The 22,707-nt window shown below is 55.6% G+C and overlaps 1 protein-coding gene across 5 annotated transcripts in view; it reads left to right on the top strand.

The window, feature by feature from the left end:
• The window catches only part of LARP1 (La ribonucleoprotein 1, translational regulator), a 42,903-nt gene extending 22,194 nt beyond the window's left edge, over positions 1–20,709 (top strand). For 2 of the 5 annotated variants that reach the window (XM_040603173.1, XM_040603176.1), the window contains 18 exons: positions 8,239–8,300; positions 9,938–10,003; positions 10,791–10,962; positions 11,552–11,683; positions 11,839–11,988; positions 12,699–12,861; positions 13,147–13,291; positions 13,513–13,687; positions 14,562–14,731; positions 15,041–15,400; positions 16,573–16,696; positions 17,324–17,529; positions 17,625–17,731; positions 18,097–18,248; positions 18,524–18,668; positions 18,906–19,015; positions 19,568–19,695; positions 20,258–20,709. In XM_040603173.1, coding sequence (XP_040459107.1) covers positions 8,239–8,300; positions 9,938–10,003; positions 10,791–10,962; positions 11,552–11,683; positions 11,839–11,988; positions 12,699–12,861; positions 13,147–13,291; positions 13,513–13,687; positions 14,562–14,731; positions 15,041–15,400; positions 16,573–16,696; positions 17,324–17,529; positions 17,625–17,731; positions 18,097–18,248; positions 18,524–18,668; positions 18,906–19,015; positions 19,568–19,695; positions 20,258–20,476 — 2,786 coding nt within the window. In that variant the 3' untranslated portion in view covers positions 20,477–20,709. Of the gene's footprint in view, positions 1–139; positions 218–8,238; positions 8,301–9,937; positions 10,004–10,790; positions 10,963–11,551; positions 11,684–11,838; positions 11,989–12,698; positions 12,862–13,146; positions 13,292–13,512; positions 13,688–14,561; positions 14,732–15,040; positions 15,401–16,572; positions 16,697–17,323; positions 17,530–17,624; positions 17,732–18,096; positions 18,249–18,523; positions 18,669–18,905; positions 19,016–19,567; positions 19,696–20,257 lie in introns of those variants that run through there. The other 3 variants (XM_040603177.1, XM_040603174.1, XM_040603175.1) reach the window with 3 other exon arrangements.
• The last annotated feature ends 1,998 nt before the right edge of the window (positions 20,710–22,707 follow it).

Below are 22,707 nucleotides of genomic sequence, written 5' to 3' on the forward strand. Positions count from 1 at the left end.
CACGTGACTGTCTTATCCCTCCCGGCCAGCAGTTGGTCAGAGTAGGGGATCGTGTGTCTGAATGGGTAATAATTAACTGTTAACTAGCTTTTCATTAGAGCCTGGCAGAACAGGCAGAGCGGTGCAGCAGAGGTAAGCGGGAGTGGAGGAAGCTGCTCCTGGTCCCTCCTGGAGGGTGGACACCCTCTTTTAATTTGCAAATTGCTTGCCCCCAAAGGTGAGTGGCTTGGGGTTTTTTTTGCTGTGTTTTAAAAGTTGAGTCCTGCCATGCCTTGTGCGTCCATCCTTGCCGTCCTGTAGTTCCTGCTCGTGTCACCCTTCCCTCCCCCACCACTGATTTTTTTTTTTTTTAAACCTTAGGTCATGAACTATTAGCTGGTCTCCAAGCCAGCTTGGAGGAGGGCCTGACCCTCTGGCTCCTCCACGATTTGGCCCACCTGCATGCCCCAGGTCGGTGCAGCCTTGCCTCGGCTGCCCTCCTCTCCCAGCACCGAGGTGTCCTTGCTGTGCCTTGCCACCCTGAGCGGCAGCTGGATCAACTTGTGCCTTTTCTCAGGGGCCCCAGCCCACCCGTGACACACTGACGCCGTGTTTGCCTGGGAGCGCTGCTGGCTTTTCCCACCCCTCTCCCTGAACCTTTTAACCTGACAGAGTGTTTGCAGGTGTCCTTGGAGGCTGCTTTTCTCTCTTCTGTGATGGCAGAAGAAAATGCTCTGCTGGCTGGAGACTTGTCTGCACCAGACAGCCTGGGTCAGGCACTGGTGCTGGAACAGCCTCTTCTGCAGGGATGGTGGGGTGACGGGTGCCTTTCTCCCTGCGCAGGGAAAGCAGGGTGGCTCAGCAACTAAGGGGGGCCTGATCTAACCCGGCTTTCTCATTTTGACAGTTTCTGGAGTGTGGTCAGCTGGGTGACCTTGGCTGTGTCCCCAGTGCAGTGTCTCCTGGGATCTGGGAACCATTGGCTTCCCAGCAGAGACCCCTTAGTTTAGGGCTCAGTTTCCTTTAGGAACCTGGAGGGGGTGGGGTCCTGTGCAGCCTCATTCCGCGTGAACCTGGCATCTCGGGGGGAGGGGGGGGTGTCAGCGTGGTGGTGTGAGCATGGATAGTGTGTCAAAAGTTTCCTAGAAATCCTCTTCAGGGAAAAGCATTGCTTGAAAAGGCAGTGGAAAGATGTCACTCGCCCTTGAGAGAGTTCATTTGCTGCCTTGTAATAGCAGCCGTCGGTGCCAGGAGGAACCCGCAGTGCCCTCCCTGACGCCGTTAACGTTAGAAATGCCCGTTATGCCCGTCGGCGTTTCTGAACCCGCTCCTTCTGGAGCGTAGCTTGGCCACGAGTTGAAAGTTTCTGTCTTGGACTGGGAGGCTGCAGGGAGGATGGCTGTGTATCTTTGGTAAGTCCAGGTCCTTCCTGCCCCTCATTTGCCCTGAAAATAAGTCAGACCCTGCAGATAACTTGTGTGTGTGGAGCTTGTAACAGTTATGTGCGTTTAAAAAGCAGTACTGTTTGTCAGCTCCCTGTGACCAGCGCTGTTACGAGCGGTGTCCCTGCTTGCTCTGAAGGTCTCCGTGCAGGACTGCGCTGCCAGTGGGGTGGTGTCAGCAGAGAGACAAGCTCTGCAAGTGTCTTGAGTGGCTTTACCTCCCCCTGCTCCAGGGCTGCTTTAGGACTATCCGCTGAGGGATGCGAGGGCTTGAAGAGCTGGGACTGCAACTCAGGTGCCCACATTCCCAGCCCGTGATGGTGCTGTCCTGGCACGCTGTATTGAACCTGCCTGTACCCCTGGCCTTTCTCCTTGCACTCTTGCAGGACAAACTGCCGAGCTCTCGGAGCCTGCCTAGGACATCCAGGTGGGAGTATTCTCATGCTCTCTGTGGAGCTGTCAGATGCCCTTTTTGAAGTTATTTTTAGCAACTGATCTTTGCAGCAGTTGCAGAGCTTATATTGCAGAGAAGTGTAGGCAGCTCCCTGCTTCCTTTGCTGTTAAGAGTAGGGCTTCTAAAGGTGGAGCTGCCTGCTGAGGAGCTGCAGAAAATTGCTGGGAAGGCTTTGAGCCACGGTGCCTGCAGCTTCTCTTGCTCCTGCTGAACAGGCTTCCCACATGCTTTACAAGCCCAAATCCTGCTCAGCCATGCAGCTTACGGATCTCGTCTTCTGCTTGGTCTTGACTTTTGCCCATTCTACTGCACTTTTTCTTGTATGTGCAGGAAACTTATGATATTGCAGAAGTGTTGCAGATATCCCTCTTGCCTTTGTAAACAAGGCCAGATGCTGTGCTGCCAGGTGTGAGCTGCGAGACTGTGTGCTGGAGGTGATGGAGCCAACTGTGCTTGTCTGTAGTCCCCAGGAGTGGGTGGGAGACCCTGTTGTCAAGACACTGACTCCTTTATGCTGGAAGATGTCCTTGTGATAACATCTCATTTAAAGCTGCTGGAGAACTCCCATCCAGTGCTCCCTTGATTTCCCCTCCTGTGCATACACCTCCAGTTATGACTGTGACTTGGTGGGAGGTAGAGCTGTAAAACGTTGCAAACCTAGAGGAGGTGCAGCCTGTGTGCCCAGTTTACCCTGAACCTCGCTGGTTTTGTGTACCTTCTGATGTCTTCAGCAAAATGTGAGCCTGCCAAGCAGTCAGTGCTATAAATCCCAGGCTTTTCAGCTTGTGTGCAGAGCTGCAGAGACAAGCATTTCCCATCTCAGTCTGGCATTAGCTCTGACACATGGCCGAGGCTGGTGCTGGGAGCAGCTCCTCGGGAGACAGGCAGAGGTGGAAGCTGCACCTTGGTCTCTGGGGATGTCTACACCTCTGTCTGCACGCAGGGGTGCTACCAAATAGCTTCCTGGGAAGCTGAGGTTCCCTCCTGTCTGTCTGTGCTTCCCAGCCCCTTTACAACAAGGATGTGTTGCCCACTGCTTCCGTCTTGATGAAGAAACAGGTGCAGCTCCACCGGAGGTGGGCAGAGTGTGTTTGCCTGTCCCTCAAGGCTTCTCTGCATGTAACTTCAGGAGGGTCCTCTTCCAACAAGAAAAACTCAGCACTGCCCGCAGCAGGTGGGCTTCTGATGGGAGGAGGAAGGCTGTCGTTGGCTTGCCGGTCACAGCTGGCCTGCAGGACTGATCCTGTAAATGCCTCTGGAGAAGGTGTGGGGATGTTGGACACAGAGTTCACCAGCTGTGTCCTCTGATGGCTTGGTCAGGCTCAAATTCCAAGTCATGGCGTTTGCATGCTTGGGCAGGGGAGCCTCTGAATTGGTGTCCCCTGCTGCTGTGTGGATCGGACTGCCCTGGGAGAGAGCTTGCTTGAGGCCTGGAGGAAGGACAGGGACAGGTTTGGTGCCCTGAGTTTCTCGTGTTGGCGAGGTGGGGATACACCCTTGCTGCAGCTGTTCTCTGCTGGCTCCCGAGAGCTCTCCTTCGGGGCCAGCAAGGGGATTCGTGCAGCCACAGTGGGGTCTGGGCAGGCTTGGCAGTGGCTGGCTGCCTGTTGGGTCCCTTTTTCTCATGGGAGCTGCTTCAGATGTTGGTGCTGTCCCACCACATCTGTCCTGTGTGTCATACCCCAGGAGGGACTCTCCTGCCCTCCTGGGAAGACTCTGGAGGAGCTAGCTCTTTCCAGGGGAAATGGCTAATTGCCAAGCTCATTTTCTCTGTCTGGACAATGTGCATGGATATACAAAGTAGTGTGAGCGAGCAGTAGTTCTCTTTAAGATGTCTAATGCTTTCTGTCTTTACTCTTCCCAGAAGCTGTCATACCCGGGTGTCCCGTTTTACTTCTCAGGAGGTTAATGCAATACTTTTTCTTTGCCGTGTCGTTTTGATGGGAGCACTATTCCACGTCTCATTTAGGGCTCAGCTCACCCTGGCCCCAGCTGCATTTGCTCGTTCTTGCCTAGAGAACTTGAAACTGCATTGCCAGAGCAGGGGTCCTGTCGTGTTGGTTGAGCTGTGGTCCTCGTGTGCCAGGACTGTCCCATGGAGCATGGGAAGGAAGGAGGATTATTTGGACGCTGTCAGGTAGCGGAGTGGATAATGCTGGATGCATGGCTGGCTGTCCTATGCAGCACTGTCGGGCTCCTGCCAGGGCTCTGGGGAAACTGGGGATACCAGTTCAACTCTTCCAGCCCCAGTAGGACCTGCAACGCGGAGCATGCGCCCCTGCCTCAGCCTCTGCAGCACAAAGTCCATGCTCTTGGCTTCAAAACTGCCTTCATCTGCAGTTTCTCCTAGGTGCCAGGCTGTGGGCTGGAGTGGCCTGGGGGCAGGCCGGCTCCTTTCTGTTGACTTGGCTGCCGGGGAAGGAGGGCTGTGCTGTGTCAGGGACCAGGGACAGGGACGGACTGCATGCCTCCTGAGCTGAGGACTCTGCATTCCTGCTGGGAGCCTGGGCTGCCCTCTGAGACTGTCCCAGCTGGTGCTGGGTTGCTCTGAGCCTTTGTCTACGTTGCACAGGAGTGGTACTGTGCCAGGAGCGGGCACTACAGCTTTCTTGCTAGAGGTGCAGGTATTTCTGCTGTGTAATACCGGATCTCTGCCCAGCCCTGCAGATTTATTCCACCTCTTCATCTGCCTTCTCTAAAAATCCATTACAAGCTGCACTGGATGTAAGAAAAGGCAGGGAACATTGGGTTTGATTTTCTCAGCTAAGGCAGTAAATACGTCTTGTAGGCCAAGCTCCATGGTCCTATGGAACATGTTCCTTTTGGGAGGGGAAGGACACACACGACACGGACATTTAGGGGGGAGCTGCTGTCACCCTGGCTGTGTGGTCCTTGTGCAATGGCTCTTCTCCTTCCAGGTACAAGGAGTTTGCTCACCTGGATTCCCCTGTGAGCTTCCCACCTCAAGGGCTGCTGTGCCACAGCCAGCTGCAGGCCAAAAGGAAAGCACAGGGTGTCTGCACAGCCTTGCCCTTCTTGGCGCTCACCAGGCGTGTTGGGGAGCGAGTGCCAAAAGCCAGCGAACGCTTTGACCGTGCCTTGGCCATGGAGGGGTTTGGCTGCAATACTGGCACTGGGGCCGTGGTGCTCCCACCTGTGCCTCGTCCCTTTGGTTGCTGAGAAATAACCTCCTCGTGGCTGGGCAACCCCATGGGCAAATGATCTGGTTCTGGCTGCAGGCAGCAGATCAAAATTCAAGACCTGCTTTTCTGTTCCTGGCTGTGCCAGCATCTGCTCTGTGGCAGCAGGCAAAGCCACTCCTTCCTTCCCTGCCTGCTGTCCCCTTGCCAGTCTCACACTGCTAAAAGCCCTGGCTCCCACTGCAGCTGTTTGTCTGTCCCCTCATATGGAGAGGCCCTGATTTTTGGTCGGAGGAATGGTCATGCAGTGCTAGTGCAACTGAAAATTGTTTACTGCCACCAAATAAATGCAAAAGAAGGTCTGTGATATGCCAGGAGGGCTGAGACATCTGTCAGCAGCTTTTAAGGTCTCGGCTATCAACCAGGGCAGTATCTAATATCCCTTGCTAGCACTGCTTGTCCTGAGCTCTTCTGGGGGGGGGAGCAACACCCACTTGCTCCCTGTTTCCCAGGTTGATGCAGTGACAAAAGGCAGCAGGATTTTCCTGCAGGGAGTCTTGTTGGCTGTGCACCACAAGATGTGTTGCTGTCCTTACAAGGAGGGTTTTCTTCTGAAGCCTGAGCACATGGAATTAGCCTAAATGTGTTTTGGGTGGGTTGCGTTTGGTTTTTTAGACACTTGGCTTTGCTGGAGTCTCTGCAAGGGAACGTGAAGAGCAGTTTGGGGGTTGATGTCCAGGAGCTTGACTGGAGAATTGCTGCTGGGCTGGAGCTGGGGCCCTTGGTTGGGCTGGCATGCCCTGGAGGGTGCCAGGCACACACAGCTTCTGCTCACCATGGCTCTGGGCTCTGTGGATGCTGCGTTTGTCTATCCACAAGTCACAGTCTCCTGGCTTGGTCTGAGCAGTCTCCACCGTGACTTGCAGATCTTGACTCCTTCCATGCTGGTGAGAGCTGCCTGCAGCCCCTGCCACCGTGCTGGCCTGGCTGCACTCCCTGGAGCAGCCTCCCTGCCAGGCTGCAGTGCTTTGCTTTGTGTTTTGTCTTCTGCAGCACTCTGCAAATGCTAATTAGTCTTCTCAGCACCTCGGCTAGATAAGGGATCCCTGTTCCTATCTTGCAGATAAGGAAAGCAGCAGAACTTGTTTCAAACAATTTCCTCCCTCCCCCGCAAAGATGATGGGAGTCTGTGGCACCCGCCCCTGTAGCCTGTGCCCCTGCATCCCCTTTTGCTAGAGGTTGTGAGGGGGCCTCTCTATGACTGGTCCCCAAAAAAGCACAAGAACATCTATGGCCGTGAGGCTCCTGAGCTGAAGCAGCTGGAGAAAAGGGCTTGGATGCCATTGCCGCGGACCCAAGGCTGCGTGCGGTGGGAGCAGGTGCCCGGGTGGGATGCTTGCGGTGAGACTGAGCCCTGCTCTCCTCCAGCCGGAGAGATCGGTGCCTAATCAGCCTGCAGAGCAAGTTCAGATTTTTTTTTTTCTGTGGTGCCAGGCATGTCAGTGCTGTCAGAGCAGGCAGGGGTGCTCCATACCTGTGGAAGTTGGGCTGGCTGTGGGTTCGTGCTGTATGTAGCGCTTGGTGCCTTTTGAAGCTATATTTAGTTGGTGACATCTGTGGGCGTTGAGTGGAGGATTTTAGGGCCTGTTTTGAAAGCACTCGCTCTTCCTACACTAGCAGGAAAGGTAGAAAGCCTTGTGGCAAGCTTTGTGCCACGGAGCCAGGATTCTCAGTGGGGTGCATGTGGAATAAATGAGGGAGACATGAGACTGCTGCTGCTCGGGGGCAGGCAGTGCAGGGGGGCTGTGGAGGTCCTGGGGGGAAAGGAGATGATTTGGAGACCTAGCTGAGAGCTTCAGCTCTCCTGGGGGTAAAATCCCTACACAGGAGCCTTGGGGAAGGGAACTGGGGAAAGGGAGCGCACATGGTTCCATCCTGCCATGTCTGACTGCTGCCTTGACACTTCAAAGCCTCTAGCTCTGAGCAAGGCTGGACCAGCAGGATGAATCACAGATTTTGAGGCTAGGAAGGAGACTGGTTTTGATCATCTAGGCAAAGTTGTCCTGCCTTACGCGGGAGATCAAAGCAAGCTTTGTGTGGAGCTGGGTAGGCTATTCAGGGTGTTTCCTGGGGCACCCCCAGATAGGCTTCGCTGTTCCTCGCCCCCTGCCCCAGTTTGGGATGCTTTTCTTTTAAACAAAGACAGTGGAGTTAGAAACACTGGCTCCTGCTGGGTGAGTGGCACCTGGCGTGGGCTGTCCCTTGAGTCAGGGGCTAGTGGGCTCTGCTCTCCCTGCAGAGCACCACTGCCGTGGAGGAGACCCTTCTTGCGGGGCTGGTTTGTGTTAGGCAGCGGCATGCTCTTCTGTTAGATGCAGTGTGTGCCCTGCATGAGCCTGCTCCTGCTCTGGAGACCTTGCAGCCAAACCTGGGAAGGAGAAAAGTTAGATTTCTTTGTCGTCTTGTAAGGAGGTGGTGTGTGAGCAGGAGCCAAGGCAGGTCGTGGTGAGGCTGAGGTCTTGACTTGCTGCAGGTCTTGTGTGAGGTCCATGGTGGCATGAACCCCAACGGTTGCATTCTGATACCTGAAAGCACCCCGGAGGCACTCAAATGCCTAAATGCTTTGGGCTGTAGTAGAGTTTAGGCACTTCCCGGATCTGGCTCCTTCTGTCTGTACGTTCCCTCTCGTGAACTTGCTGCCCTGTGCTGGGATGCAGTGGAGATGGAAGCACAAGACGAGCAGCGCCCGTGTGCCACAGACCTGCGTGTCGCTCCATCAGAGCTGCCCTCTGCTCCCTGGGGAGGGCCAGCCACAGCGGCGCGGTGATGGGCATTGCCTGTTCAAGGGCATGTTTGTTTTGCTGTATGTAACAGCAGATCAGGTTCTGCATGGCGCTCTACCGAGCGAGCTGAAGCCCTTGCCACCCCTCCTCCCTGGCTAGCAAGACCAAGTCGGGAGGGCTGAGCTACGTCAGGGAGTGCCTTCCTGTGGTGGGATGGGGTTAAAGGTCCATTTCTCGGTCACCTGGATTGATCAAGGTTTTTCTGATATTGATGGGGCCCTTTCAAGACCCACATCAGAAGCTGGTTCTATTCGTTCTCCGTTCACCTCTTTCTGTTAGGCCCCCTTTGCTGAAGGGGCAGCTGGCTTGCTTCCCTCCAGAGCTAACACTTCCACAACCCTCAGCTGTGTTTTAACAATTTTGTTCTCCTCCTCTTGCAGAACACACAACTCCTGCGAAAGTGGTGAGGGCTGCCAACCCGAGACAGCGGAAGGGAAGCAAGGTAAGGCTGTGCCTGCTGTCCCCCTTGCTGGCCTCTAGCTTCTGGTGCAGTTGTCAGTGCTGCATGAGCATCTTGAGGATCTGGTGAGCAGACCACTTCCCTCACAAGCGTGGTTGTGGAGGGGTTGACGTGCTGGTCTGGCTGCTTGCAAGAGCATGGAGGAGAACATCCTAGTTCTTCAAGTCTCCTCTTTGGCACTTTAGTGGTTTTGCACGCTGCCTGGGCTGGTGTTATGCCCAGCTGGGCTAGGGGAGACTTCACCTCCATCTTGCAGGGAGGCACTTGGAGCACAGTCCTGCATGTGGAAAGCTTCTCCCGGCGCCCCAAGTCCCTTATGGGCTTAGCCAGTGCCCTGCTCCGTAGTGCAGACATGGGGGCGGTGTGATGGAGCAGTGTGTCTGCAGTGCAGGTCCTTCCTTCTTCCCTGTGCAGTCTGTTCTTTACTGGCACACAGAGCGCCAGGGTAATTGGTTTCAAACAAAGCAACTCCTTTGGAGGAATCAGGGCAATCTGTTCCAGGAGATCAACATATGATGGAGGGACAGTTGCTTCTGAGGATGTTACATGCAGCTGGGGCACAGCTAGGGACATGGGCTGTTGGTGTTGGCTCCCAGCAGCCAGTGAAGACTCATCTGAAACTTGATGTGACTTTTCTTATCTGTTCCATCTCAGGGAGGGGAGGGCCCTGGAGATGGAAAGTGTTCCTGCCTGTGAAACAGGCATGGCCCTGCACTGGAAGTGGTTTTCCCAGGAAACCTGCCTCCTGGGGAGAGTAGCATGGCACCTGAGTGTAGAGATGTCATTTCCTGAGGGACTTGGTGACTCCAAGTTAATTTAGAAATAATAACCCCCCCAAGGGCAAGGAGGAGTTTCTGTGCCCAGATAAACTCAGTGCCCAGCCGTGATTGATCATGTAGCTGGGCAGCTGTGCGTGTCCTTTCCTGTCTGTCCTGCAGGTCCTCTGAAACCTGGGGCAGGTAGAATTTATAGTAATGGCCAAGTAATTTATTCAGCATAGAAGTGACTGGTGGTCCCACATGTGGCCATGGGGTGTCCGAAACGAGGAAGCTCCCTACCATCAAATACCAGCTTGAATTTCTCTACCAATTCTACGTGATCCCTTTTCCCTTTGCTTTGCGGTTGCCAGCACGCGGTTGCTGTTGGGCGCTCAGTGAAGCTGTGCCTGGCTGTAACCTGCTGCTAGGAGAGACTGCTGCTTTAATGGGATGTAGTTGCTCCAGGTGGATTTAGGATGCTGAAAGCTACGTGCTTTCCCTGTCCAAGGGATGGTGCCTATGATGAGTGAGTGACCCTGGTCAGCTTGGCGCCAAATACTTCTGCTGGGGCAAAACGTTTGGTGGGAGCTGGGGGGCTGGTAGCAGCCTCATTATAATCCCTGACAGACAAAAACATGTCTGCAGTTTATTTGGGATTAATTTGGGGGCCCTGCTTGGGTGGGGAAAGGGGCTGTGTATATGCAGTTCGAGTGTTGCCCCCCAGGCTCCCAGGGACAGCCACCCACAGGACAGCCGTGGGTGGTGGCCGTGACAGTGTGGCTAGAAGGGCTTCTGGCTATGGAAGCAGGGAATGGCACCTGCAGCTTGTGCACTAACAAGACTTTTCTCTTTGGATACAAGGTTGGGGACTTCGGTGATGCCACAAACTGGCCAACACCTGGAGAAATAGCCCACAAGAGTGTCCAGGTGAGAACACAAAATCAGTCAGATGAGCAGGATGAGGCCCTTGCGCACCTCCCCGTCCCTCTAAGAAGCAGTGGCTGAGCCAGGCCGTTTGGGGTGCTGAGTGCCAGTGTGGAGGCAGCCAGGAATAGCGTGCAGGGGATTTCCTTTTAGGGCTGCCCTGCACATTGGGCTCCTTCCCTCACTGCTATTCTGGGAGCCTGGAGCCCGGTCTGAACCCCTGGGCTGGGTAAAGCAGGTAGGGCAGCTCGGACCCACTCTCCTCAGGGCTGCTCACTGCAAGGAGGGGCCTGGGCAAAAGTCAGGACTTCCACAGGAGAAACTGGAAATGCACGAGAAAGGGCTGGTGTGCCCGAGGGCTGTGGCCTTCCTCTTGTGCTGCAGACGTGGCTGTTGTTGAAACTTTTCTATTTTTGGGTGCTGCTTTGCCAGCTCCTGGCTGGCTGTCAGGGCATGAGGGTCACTCACCCATTTGCCATTGGGGCAGTCTGGTCCCTTGTAGGACACCCCATCCAGGAGCACCAGGCCTCCCTGACAGTCTATCTCAGTAACTTCTGTGCCTGGGGCTTGTCTTGGCTGGAGCACTTCCTAGCATCCGTAGAGGCCCTTGCCCTGCTTAGACATAAGCCCATCCCCAGGAACCATACAGCTCTGAGAGGCACGGAGCAGGGATGCTTCCAGCCTAGGGCAAGGTCCTCCCGTTCCCACTCCTGCTGGAACAGCTGGGTTCTGCCTCCAGCTCTTCGTTTCACCCACCTCTGACATCTTTCCCGCACTGGTGTGTCTCCAGCAGCCACACAAAGCACCATCCCTCCGGAAACTGCCTGTCAAGAAAGACATGAAAGAGCAGGAGAAAGGGGATGGGAGTGACAGCAAAGAGAGCCTGAAAACCAAATCAGATGAGTCTGGGGAAGAGAAGAATGGTGACGATGACAACCAGAAGTCAGCCCAGAAGAAGAAAGGTAAGGGAAGACCTGATGGGGACAGTTCCCCGTGCTCAGCCTGTGTTCCTCTCTGCAGCGCACATCCTGGTGGAAGTTTCCACTGCCTTCCTGGGAGCCTTGCTGCAGGACATCATCCCAGCACAGGGCCAGCTGCGGTGAAAAGATGTTTGCAGGCTTCAAGGGGGCAAAGTGTCATTTTTGTGGAAGCAGGTGGAGCAGGGCCCAAGTAGGGGTGTTGACTGGGAGGTGTGGCAGTAGTTCCCTCCCAGGTGCGCTCTGTGGTGGCACAGAAAAGCCCCTGCCTGTGGGTTGCATCAGCCGTGGCTGACACGTGAGCTCTGTCTGGGCTGAGCCTCAGTGAACAGAAAGGGGCAGAGGAAGGACAAGTGCTGTGAAGCAACAGGGGAGTTTTGTGTTATGTCCCTTTGCGTCCAAGAATCCCAGTCGGAGCCTTTCTGCCTGGAGGGATGTGTGAGGACAGGGTTGATCCGAAAGGCCCTGCTGCTTTCTCTCCTCCGTTTGTGGGGGCTGTGTGGCACGGGGGGGCTGCAGGGGAGGAAGCAGACACACTGAACCTGTGTCACACCCAAACCCTGTCCTTTTGCAGGCAACAAACACAAGTGGGTCCCTTTGCAGATAGACATGAAGTCAGAGGTGCCAAGGGACAAAACGGCGTCTCGGAACAACCGGCAAAACGAGCAGCACAGGCACCCCTCCAACAACCGCAGTGAGCTGAAAGGTGGGGGCTCAGGCTGGGCACCCGCTCTCCCTGCCCTGGCCGTGGGGCAGAGCAAGCCATGATGCCCAGGCACGGCGTGGGGCAGTGGGCTCGCTCCAGGGAGGTGCTTCCGTCCTGTAACACTCCTTCTGTCTCTCCTTCCCCATCTGCTGCAGGCTGGCACCCAGACAACAAGCACGAGCGCAGCTGGCAGGACCACGATGAAACCTCCAGCGTGAAGAGCGAGGGAGGAGCTGTGCGAGGGACCTTCCGGGGCCGAGGCCGGGGCCGTGGCAGGGGCCGTGGCCGGGGCAGAGGTGATCACTGTATGTGTGGTCTTGTGGTAGTAGGGAGAGAACAGAGCATGTGCCAAAGTGTGCAGGCCTCTGTGTGTGTGAGATCTGGGGGTCCAGGGTGGGCCGGGGAGAGGGCATGACGCTGTAGGGATACAGGGGAATATTGTGGCTGGTCATCCCAGCTGGTAACTTGAGCTTCTTTTATTAAAAGCAAATTATTCTTACTAGTGTTTTAATACAGGGAAATGTCTTTCTGCTACTCGGGCCAAGCGCTTCCACCTGTTTTCTGCCCCTTGCAGTACCCCTGCTTGCAGGACCTGAAGCATGCTGATGCTTGTGTAGGCTTTATGTCCTGTTGAGAGCCAAGCAGAAGTCATGGCTTGGATGCGAAAGAGCATCTGCATTGGCGTTTGACAGGGCAGTGCTGTGCTAAACCCAGGCACAGCTTCGCTGTAGGGCCTTTGTGTGTCACCTGGGCTGCTCAGCTCTCCTGGGTAAGAGGGCTCCCGGCCTCTCTGTGGCTTGGTGTGTTAAAGCTTTACTGGGATCCCTTCTGCAGCAGGGGCTGAGAGCAGGAGGAGGGTGGATGTGGGCGAGTGATGTGCCATTGTGGGCTGCCATAGGGGCCATGGGAACAGTGCAGAAGGAGCTGTTTGGGCAGGAGTCTGGCCCCGTCCGGCCATGCAGCCCGTCTAGCAGGTCCCAGGGGCTCTGTGCTGACCCTTGCTGGTGTCCCACAGGGCACTTTGACTACCAGTATGGCTACCGGAAATTTGAGGGCTCGGATGGCTCCCGCACCCAGAAGTACGCTAGCAACATCACTTACTACTTCGACAACATCAGCAGCGCCGAGCTTTACAGCGTGGACCAGGAATTACTCAAAGACTACATCAAGCGGCAGATGTAAGCACTACCTCTTCTCCTTGTCTGAGTGTTGCTCGTTGGTGGGATGTTCACAGATGCCATCCCCAGAGGCTGCATAGCTAATCCCGTGGGTAGGGATAGAGCCGAGGTGTGTTGGCTCTGTGCCATCAGCTTATAGCACCAGCTTGCCCCAAGTCTGGGCTCCCCACGCTGTCTGTCTTCAGCTTTGCAGTAGCAGAAGTGCGTGTGTGGGGTTATTTCCTTGGGGGTGCCTAGAGGAAGGTGGCTTGGAGCTGCCTCTCACTGATGTGTTTGTCCATACAGAGAATATTACTTCAGTGTGGACAACCTGGAGCGAGACTTCTTCCTGCGTCGCAAGATGGACTCGGACGGCTTCCTTCCCATCACCCTGATCGCCAGCTTCCACCGGGTGCAGGCGCTGACCACAGACATCAGCCTCATCATCAAGGTGAGGGCAAGGAAGGATTAACTTCCCTTCTTGTTCTTCTTGCCGCTCCTGTCTGAGGCTTGTTTTCTAGATGGGCTGCGGGCGAGATGCAAGTGGAGCCTTCCCTTGTCTTTGACTTGTTCCCTCTTCCTCTTGGCCCTCCTGGGGAGGAAGGGCTGGGGCTGAGCCACTCACTGTGCTGAAGCAGGGCCCTCAGTTAACTGGGTATCACTTGGTTCCAGGCTCTGAAGGACAGCAAGGTGGTGGAAATCGTGGATGAGAAGATCAGGAGAAAAGAGCAGCCAGAAAAATGGGCTCTCCCTGGCCCTCCAATGGCAGACTACACGCAGACGGACTTTTCGCAGTTCATCAACTGCCCTGAGTTTGTGCCCCGGCAGAGCTTCCAGAAGGAGACAGGTGAACGCTTGGGGAATGTGGAGGGAGATGTGGGATGCGGAGGGAGAACTGAGGCTCTGAGTCAGGAGTGTTCCCTAGGGCAGGGCTCTGCCATTTGCTCTTTGCTTGGTGGTGGGAGCTGGTGTGGGCTCCATCCTCAGAGCCCCAGATGCTGCTGCTGTACACGGGGAAACATGAGAGGCTGAGTCTGTGGCTTTTCTCTGGGGGGGGCTGAAGACATTCAGGGAGGGTCAGTCCTGCTGGAAGTCTCTTGGCTGTGCCTGGAAATCCTCTACTGCTGCTGGGCAGAGCAGGAGACACTCACGAACCCAGCTTTTTCCATAATGGGTGAGGAGGTCCTGGGCATAAATGGGGCAGCATGTATGGAGCTGTAAACAGAGTGCTGGGGGAGGGTCTGCTGTCCTTCATGGGCGGCTCTCTGCTCTTGTCCCCCCATCCCATGGGGGCTGGCAGCAGCCCAGGGCTGGGCCCGAGAGGCCAAGTGGAGGATCTTCTCGGTACTGTTGTAGGAGTTAGTTTTGGCAGGAGAAGATCTGTTCTCACTGGCTGCAGACTCTTGGGAAGGTTTCCCTGACAGCAACAGAGCACAAACTTTAGGACTTTGTGTGTCTGGGAAACTGTCACCTACGGAGCTCTGTGGCCACCACCAGCATCACAGCCTTAACTGGAGACTTTTTTTCCTTTATTTTCTCTCCTCTCCCTCGAGCACTTATGGGTGATGTGCTGGTAAGCCTTGGCCACTGGATGCTAGCTAGTACCACAAGCTGTGCCATGCTGCCAAAATAACTCCCTCTTTGGTCTGGTACTTCAAGTACTCAAGCCCTCAGGCTCCCTCCCTCCCTCTAAAGCATCTTGTGGCTCTTGTTGGCTTTAGAGTCTGCTCCTGGCTCTCCACGTCCCTCCAGCCCAGTCCCCACCAAAACGGAGGAGGTCAGTAACCTGAAGACTATGCCCAAGGGCCTGTCCACAAGTCTGCCAGACCTGGATTCAGAGACGTGGATTGAAGTGAAGAAGAGACCTCGGCCCTCCCCAGCCAGGCCCAAGGTGGGTAGTGATGTAGGAGCTCTCAGGGTGGGGATCTCCCAGTTAATTGTCTGGATGACATGAACCATAAGTAGGCGGGCATCAGATCAGATAGGGTCTGCTGGTCACAGGAGTGATGTCCTGGTCTCTCCTGGCCCCATCTGACCCCCTTAAGAGCTGTTCCTCAGTGGTGTAAATAACGTGTTCTCCCCAGATGGGCAGCTTCTGGCTGCAGTAAGGAAACAAAGGGCAATAGTTTGGTCTCCAAGCAGTAGGCTTGTGTTGCTGTGCAGCCTTTACCCTGTGTCACCTTTGCCCCCCTACCTGTAGAAACCAGAGGAGTCAAAGACACTGCAGCAGCAAAAGCAAAAGGACCAAGATGAACCCGAAGAGCTAGACTTCCTCTTTGATGAGGAGATGGAGCAGATGGATGGCCGCAAGAACACTTTCACTGATTGGTCAGATGAAGATTCGGATTACGAGATTGATGATCGGGACGTGAACAAGATTCTCATCGTGACGCAGACACCTCCTTACCTGCGCCGGCATCCTGGTGGGGACCGGACTGGCAATCACACATCCAGGGCTAAAATGAGCTCAGAGCTGGCTAAGGTGATCAACGATGGGCTGTACTACTATGAGCAGGACCTGTGGACAGAGCAGTTTGAGCCAGAGTATTCGCAGATCAAGGTGAGAGTAGCTGATCCAAGGAAGGGAGTGCACGGGGGGCCTCGTGGTGTGGTGGAAAGGGCAGTACAGCAAGTTACAGCCCACTCATGGGGTGGAGCTGAACTGGAGTTAGTCCTCTTGCAGAGCCTGGGATTTCTAACTCCCAGTGTCATGCTCTGCTGCATCAGGGATAAACACAGCTCTGTAACGTGGCGTTAAGGCTGCAGCCAGGTAAACAAAGTACCAGTAATGAGGTGACCTAGAACATGGAGCCCATTACTTTGCTGTCTGCCAGGGTCTTGGCAGGCAGTGCCAGATCTGTGGGGAGAACTGGGTGTCTCTGCACTGTCCATAGTGCCCAGTGCTCCATGGCACGGTCCCTTGGAGACTGCACTTACTGGGGACAGGTTCATAGATGGCTAGGCTGCACTGGACCTGTGCTCTTCTCCATTTTAGTGCCGGTTTGCATAGACCAGGGCTTTTTATAGAAATCCCATCTGCTGCTTTGGAACGTTTGAGTCCCAGCTTGGTGACTCTCACAGTCAGGGACTTGACTAGACTCGTTCAGCAATGGAAGTTATTTTGGCTGCAAGGTGGGGTGGCCTGTTGGAGCTACCAGCTGGGCTCAGTGTTCCCATGTCTGGTGCCTGGCACACTGCTAAAGCAGTGCCACTCTGGAGCGGCAGAAGCTGAAGGTGTGGGGAGAGAGGTGGCAGAGGGTCGGTGTGCTGGGGTTATGGGTTCCTGGAGCATTGTGCCCCACTCCCAGTGTGGCTGTGAGAATGCAAGGAGGAGGTTCTAGGGAGGCAAGAAGGTGGCAGGGGCAATGGGGTCCTGGCCAAGCACATGTTACAAAGCTTGCTTTGAACCTTTCTGCACCGGTGCTGACCTGGGTGAGTAAAAGCCTGAAAGAAGCAAGCAACCGTTAGTGGAGCTGCCTGTTAGGATCCCTGAAAGCTTGGGAGCAGCAGGTGGCTCAGATCTGGCCCATGCAGTGCCCGGTTCTGTCTGCTGCGTCTCCCCTTCCTACCTCTGCACGGCAGGTCACCCTTCTGGGCACCCAGATGCCATGGCTGCACTTGGTGCCCAGCGTTGTGGCTGTTGCACAAGTAGAGTGGTAGTCATGATAAGCTGATGGGATGAGGGGAGAAGAGGGCAATTTGTTGCTTCATCACCTTCCTCTTCCAATGCAGCAAGAGGTGGAGAACTTCAAGAAGGTGAATATGATCAGCAGGGAGCAGTTTGACACCCTGACCCCAGAGCCCCCTGTGGATCCAAATCAGGAAGTCCCTCCTGGTCCCCCCAGGTTCCAGCAAGGTAAGAGATGGGAGGGCATGAATGGGTGGAACTGAATTTGTTTCTGTTTCTCCTGATGAGAGATCCTTGGAGGTTGGGTAACAGCTAGGGAGAAGGAATTGGGGCCACAGGTGCAGTTTATCTTTCCCAGAGCAATGCCTTTCTCCCAGCTTTATATTTTTGGGCTCTAGAAGAGGAGGCCCAAAAGCAGAGGTGTCCCAATTGAGCGAGGAAGCCTTGGCAGACTTTGTAGCTCCCCTTGATGTGACTTTCCTCTTGGACCCTCTCTTGAGTACCTGGAAGCAGCTGCCTGTTGGACCTTCCTTGTTTGGCTGCACATGGCACCTGGTGCTGTGTCCTTCTCTTGGGGATGTGGGGTTTGTCGCTGCTGTTAGCCACGAGAAATTAGATACCTTGTGCGATCCCTGAAAGCTCAGTCCTTAGATCTGCTGCTAGGTTTTGGGTTGTCTGGCCAAGCTGGTGACGTGTTGTCACCATTTGAAGCTGTTTGTCTCGGAGAGCTGGGATGTGTCCCTGCGTTCCTGCCCCTGCTGCTTCCCATCGGCCAGATGGATGTCCCTTGACCATAGTGCTGCTCTCATGCTCAGAGCACAGCTTGACCTGGGGTGGGGGCTTTTCTCTCTGCAGTACCTACAGACGCTTTGGCTAACAAGTTGTTTGGAGTCCCCGAGCCTTCAACCATTGCCCGGTCTTTGCCTACGACTGTACCAGAGTCGCCCAACTACCGCAATGCCAGGACCCCCCGGACCCCTCGCACGCCTCAGCTGAAGGACCCAACACAGACGCCCCGGTTCTACCCAGTGGTGAAAGAGGGCAGGACGATAGATGCCAAGGTGGGACCAGGGCTGGGGTGTGGGACGGGAGCTGGGGTTTCCCAGCGGGGTCTGGGGAGGGAGTGCGTGCATCCCTGATGCACCATGTCTTGCAGACTCCGCGCAAGAGGAAGACGAGGCACAGTTCGAACCCCCCGATGGAGTGCCATGTGGGCTGGGTGATGGACTCTCGGGAGCACAGGCCCCGAACTGCCTCCATCAGGTACTTGAGGTCACAGAGGAGCCAGAAATGGGGAGGGGATCAAGTGTGGGAAGGAAGGGGAGAGGCAGCATCTGGCCTTGCAGGGGACGTCTCCTGTTAGGTGGCTGCAGACGGGACTGGGACCCAGCTTGCCCCTCCTGGAAGAAGCTAAGGAAAGTCTGCAGCCTTGGAATAAAAAGATGAGACTGTTGGAAACATTGGTTCCCTTCCTAGTAGGATACCCCGTGGCTCAGGTCCCAAACCCAGAGTAGACGGTTACAGGGAGGCGGTGGGACCACCAGACAAGTGCTGTGGGGTGTGTGACCGCTCTGCTGTCAGCTGAGTGATGCCAAGGAAGGGTCTTGACAGGAGTCTCTCACACTCAGCTCCAGCCCTTCGGAGGGGACCCCGGCTGTCGGAAGCTACGGCTGCACCCCGCAGTCCCTGCCCAAGTTCCAGCATCCTTCACATGAGCTTCTCAAGGAGAATGGCTTCACGCAACATGTCTACCACAAGTACCGTCGGCGCTGCCTTAATGGTAGGGACGCCTGCGCTGTGGGGTGTGGGGCAGGGTGTCTGTGTCCGCTGTGTCGTGGGGCAGGGTACGGCCACAGAGCATGCACACGGAGATAAACAGGGTCCCACAACCTTGCTGGTAGCTGACGTTTCCCCACGGTTTGTGGCAAGCGTGGGCTGTAGCTCGGGGTGTCCAGCACTGGGGCTGGGTGCAGTCACAGTGCCGCAGAGCCCTCTGCAAGAGCTGGCTCCATGGGAAAGGATCTGCCTGGTCATCACCCTTTCTTCCTGAAACAGAGCGGAAGCGGCTGGGCATTGGTCAGTCCCAGGAGATGAACACGCTTTTCCGGTTCTGGTCCTTCTTCCTCCGAGATCACTTCAACAAGAAAATGTATGAGGAGTTCAAGCAACTGGCTGTGGAGGACGGGAAGGAGGGGTACAGGTAGGAGAGGAGGGGCAGAGCGGCTTTTCCTGGGAGAGAAGCGAGGGAAGAAGTATTCGGCCCTTTGCAGGGCTCACAGCAAAACAAAGCAGCATCTCTGCCTTGCTCAGGGGCAGGGCTTGGATTGCCCTTGGTCACCTCCTGCTGCTGGTGCAGAGCAGGGCTTTTGCCTCAAGAGCCTCTGTCCAGGTGTTTCATGTGCCAGTGCCTGAGCACCATGTGCTGCTCCATTCCCAGGTACGGTCTGGAGTGCCTTTTCAGATACTACAGCTACGGGCTGGAGAAGAAATTCCGGCCAGACATCTTTAAGGACTTCCAAGAAGAGACCATCAAGGATTACGAGGCTGGTAAGTGCCTCCTTTTGCCTCCCCTGCTGGGGTTGTAGCTGGGGATGTAGCTCAGCTGCGTGGCTGCCCCTGGGCCTCTTCTCATGCCTTTGGGGAAGCCCTGTAATGCCGTACATCAACGTGTGTGGTGGGGACCGGCGGGGCGTCCTGCTGCTTGCTTCATGGGAGAGGGTTGAATGGATGTTCACTGCCCTGAAGACTTCGGGGGGGGGGGGGGGGGGGGGGGGTGTGGAGGAGGGCAATGGGAGGCTGTAGCTCTACCAAAAACATTTCTCTAGAGGCACTGGTTCCTCTAGGATTTCTCAAGACCCTGCAGCGGCCGAGCCTTGTCACCACTAGGTCAGGCGAGGCTGGGGACATCCCCTTCAGGAGGGCTGCCCGTTACCAACGTAGGGGGCTTCCCTCCAGGTTTTCCATCTTGCCTTGGTTGTGCCTACTAGTGGGACAGGAGGGCTCATGGGATGAGTGGTGGAGAAGCTTGGAGGAAAGTGTTCTGATGTCTGGTTTGACTTTTGTCCTGCTGACATCTGGTTTGGTTTTCTTCTCCTCCAGGACAGCTCTATGGGCTGGAAAAGTTCTGGGCCTTCTTAAAATATTCCAAAGCCAAAAATCTGGACATTAACAGCAAACTGCAAGAATACCTCAGCAAGTTCAAGCGCCTCGAGGACTTCCGAGTGGATGTGAGTAGACATAATGCCCGCGCCATGCTGATGGCCCCTGCAAACGCCCCTCTGCCCCCTCCGAGGACGTTTTGGGGACCGGTCCCCAAGCAGTGCCAGGCAGGGGGAGTCAGCGACACCTAGTGTCAGGCCCTGTCATTGCAGCCGGGCCAGGAACAACCGGCAGGGTTTGAATATTGCAAACCCACTTCGGAGCAGCTCTCTGGGGAACTGGATGAGCCCATCTTCCCTGATGAGCGGCGGAGGAGAGTGAGCCTTGATGGTTTGAGGGGAGCCAGCGTTGTGTGGAGCTTCAGCTCCTTGACTGTGCCCCTTGTCTTGGAAGGAGGTGCCTAGGAGCAAGTTGTCGCTATTGTGCTTGGCTGGGAGTCAGTCTGTCTTTCTGGCAGCGGTGGTTTGGAGAGGAGGACAGCTGTGTGCTTGTGGTTGAGGATGTGTGTTTTTATGGGTCAGGGAGAAAAGTTGCAACTAGAGGTGCGCAGGCAGGCTGTTCCCTGATCCAGGAGAAGGGCATCTGCATTTGCAGCAGGTTGTGCTGATACTGGTGTGTTTTTTCTTCCAGCCACCCATGGGGGAGGAAGGTGGACACAAGAGATACCCTACAACGTCAGGAGATGGCAGGAAGCGCTACCCATCCCAGTCTTCCAGCAAAACAGTCAGCCAGTGCCCACCCAGCCAAGCCCACGCCTCACCCAGCCAGCCTGCACAAGAGGATGCCAAAAACCTGAGCCAGCAATCCCCCGCCCTGTCGGCTGCAGAATCGCAGACAGTGGGGAAGTAGAGAGGCTGCAGCATCTGCTTCCTGCCGGGGGACGGGGTGGGTTGGTGGGAGACTGGCTTGGAGAAGGGGAGATGTGAGGGGGTGGGACAGGAAGGAAGCTGGAAGGTGGGTGCCCAGGAATAGGCTGCTTGGGAGAAACTTCAACGCACATGATTTTTTTTCTCTTGTGGCTGGAAAGCAAAGACGATTGCATTTAAAACACCATTTTGCTATTACAACCCTGACCAGAGCCAGACCCACTCCCAGCAGGCCCATCCTTTGCTTTCCCTTCCCTCCCCTCCTGTGCACACACTCATGTCTTAGTGTCTTTAAAAAAAAAAAAAGTGTTCTGGCTGGGTTGGAAAGGGGAGATTTTTTTATTATTATATATATATATCAAGTTTTAAATTATTGCTAGAGGTTTGTCTGGATTTACCAAAACAAGTCTGCTCTGTGCGGCCCCAACGACTCCCCTCTGTGTCCCCCCTCGGATCGCAGGGCAGCCCGCTCAGGAAGCTCAGAGGAGTGAGGTTCCCCGATGGGGGACCGAAGCCACAGCGTGTCGCAGTGCTGCAGAGCCTCTGATCTCCACGACCTGGCTGACTTCTCCCATTCCACGTGTGGCGGTTCCTCTCCGACACCAACCGCCGTGACAGGAGCATCGCCCTGTTTGTCCTCCTGATCCCTCCTCCCCGACGCCTTCACCTCCGACCTTCCCGAGGGTCTGGCTCTCCTTCCGCCCGCCTCTCCCTTCCATCACGGACAATTTGGAAGTCAACCAAAGGACCTTTGCCAAGGATAGGCTTGTTCTAACTCCTTCCTGCGAGGATGGCTGGTGGGAAGCTGGCAGGCACCTGGACTCAAGCCTGCATGGACGATGCACCCGCTGCTCCAGGAATGCCCATCGCATGCAAAGACAGGACTTTGCCAAAGGAGGGTTTCTCTTCCTTTTCCCTTGGAAAAATGAAATGACAACAACAAAAACAAACACAAACCCCTCTAAAAGGAATGAAAAAAACAAAACAAAACACTTTAAAAAGACACCATCTCCCTTTGCTTTCTTCCTTGGAAATACTATTGAAGAAAAAAAAACAAAAAAACAAAAACAAAAAAACAAACAAAAAACCCAAAAAACCACACAAAAAAAAGTTGCCTTATGGTAGAGCTGGACCGGGAGGCTTGCTAGCTTCCTGCACCCTGGGGCACACTGGGCTCTTGGTCCCCCCCCACCCCCTCAGCCCGGAGACTCCTCATGGCATTGCTGCCGAGCTGATCTTCCCTGCGGCCTTTCCTCTGACCCCGCAGCTCACTCGGATGCTTCCCCGCATCGTGGAGACCCGCTACCAGCCCTGGTTCTTGCGGGGGAAGGTGCCCAGGGCGGTCAAATCCAAGACTTGTGCTCATGAGTAAAGCCGCTATGTTGTGTATATAGCATTGTAGCATCTTCCCGCGACAGCGACTTGTACGTGCTTATGGCCTCGCTCAGCCGCCCCGTGCCCTCTCCAGGCAGGCTGGGGCAGGAGGTGGGTCTGCTCCAGCCCGCACCTTCAGCGTGGTCAGGGGGTGAGCGGGGAGGTCTGTCACAGCAGCTGTGGAGGGACTGACTGGTCCTTGCTGCGAGCAGGTAGGAGGGCTGGTGTCTCCCTGGTGCCACCGTAATGCTGTAGCCTGAAGAAGGAGCAACGCAGCCCCAGGGAACTCGTGTCTTGCAGCCTTTACCGGCCCAGGGCTGCTGCTGGGACTTGTGCTGTGCGTGAGCAGGAGCCCTGCCTGGCAAAGGAGGGCTCTCACCCCAGTTTCTTGTGCATTGTGTCTTGGCAGGCGGCTGCGTGGTCTCCTCCTTAGGGAAGTGTCCCTGTGCATCTCCAAGAGCTGAGATAACACCGTGCTGCTCCTCGCTTGGCTGAGGCAAGGAGGTGGCTGCAGAGCTGCTGTGGCATTTACTTGGTTCCTTTGCCCAGCACCGAGTGGGCTTGGGCAGGCAGACCGTCCCCAGGCTCCGGAGCCGCATTCCCTCCCAGCGGGCATGTGTCAGAGGGGTGAGATCGGCTCCTGGGGTCCAGAAGTAGCACTGGAAAGCAGTGTTCCTGCCATGAGGGTAGAAGCTCCTTTTCAGCAGAGCCGCTTACCTTGCTGTCACCGTGCTCCATCTCCTGGGACGGGAAGCTTGCTTTGCAGCCGGCTGGGCTGTGGCTCGGGCGCTCTGTCCTTGTGAGCTGCAAAGCGTGCTCCTGCGCGTCGTGTGGGGCGGG

The sequence above is a fragment of the Falco naumanni genome, chromosome 8 (assembly GCF_017639655.2).
Source record: "Falco naumanni isolate bFalNau1 chromosome 8, bFalNau1.pat, whole genome shotgun sequence".
NCBI lineage: Eukaryota > Metazoa > Chordata > Aves > Falconiformes > Falconidae > Falco > Falco naumanni.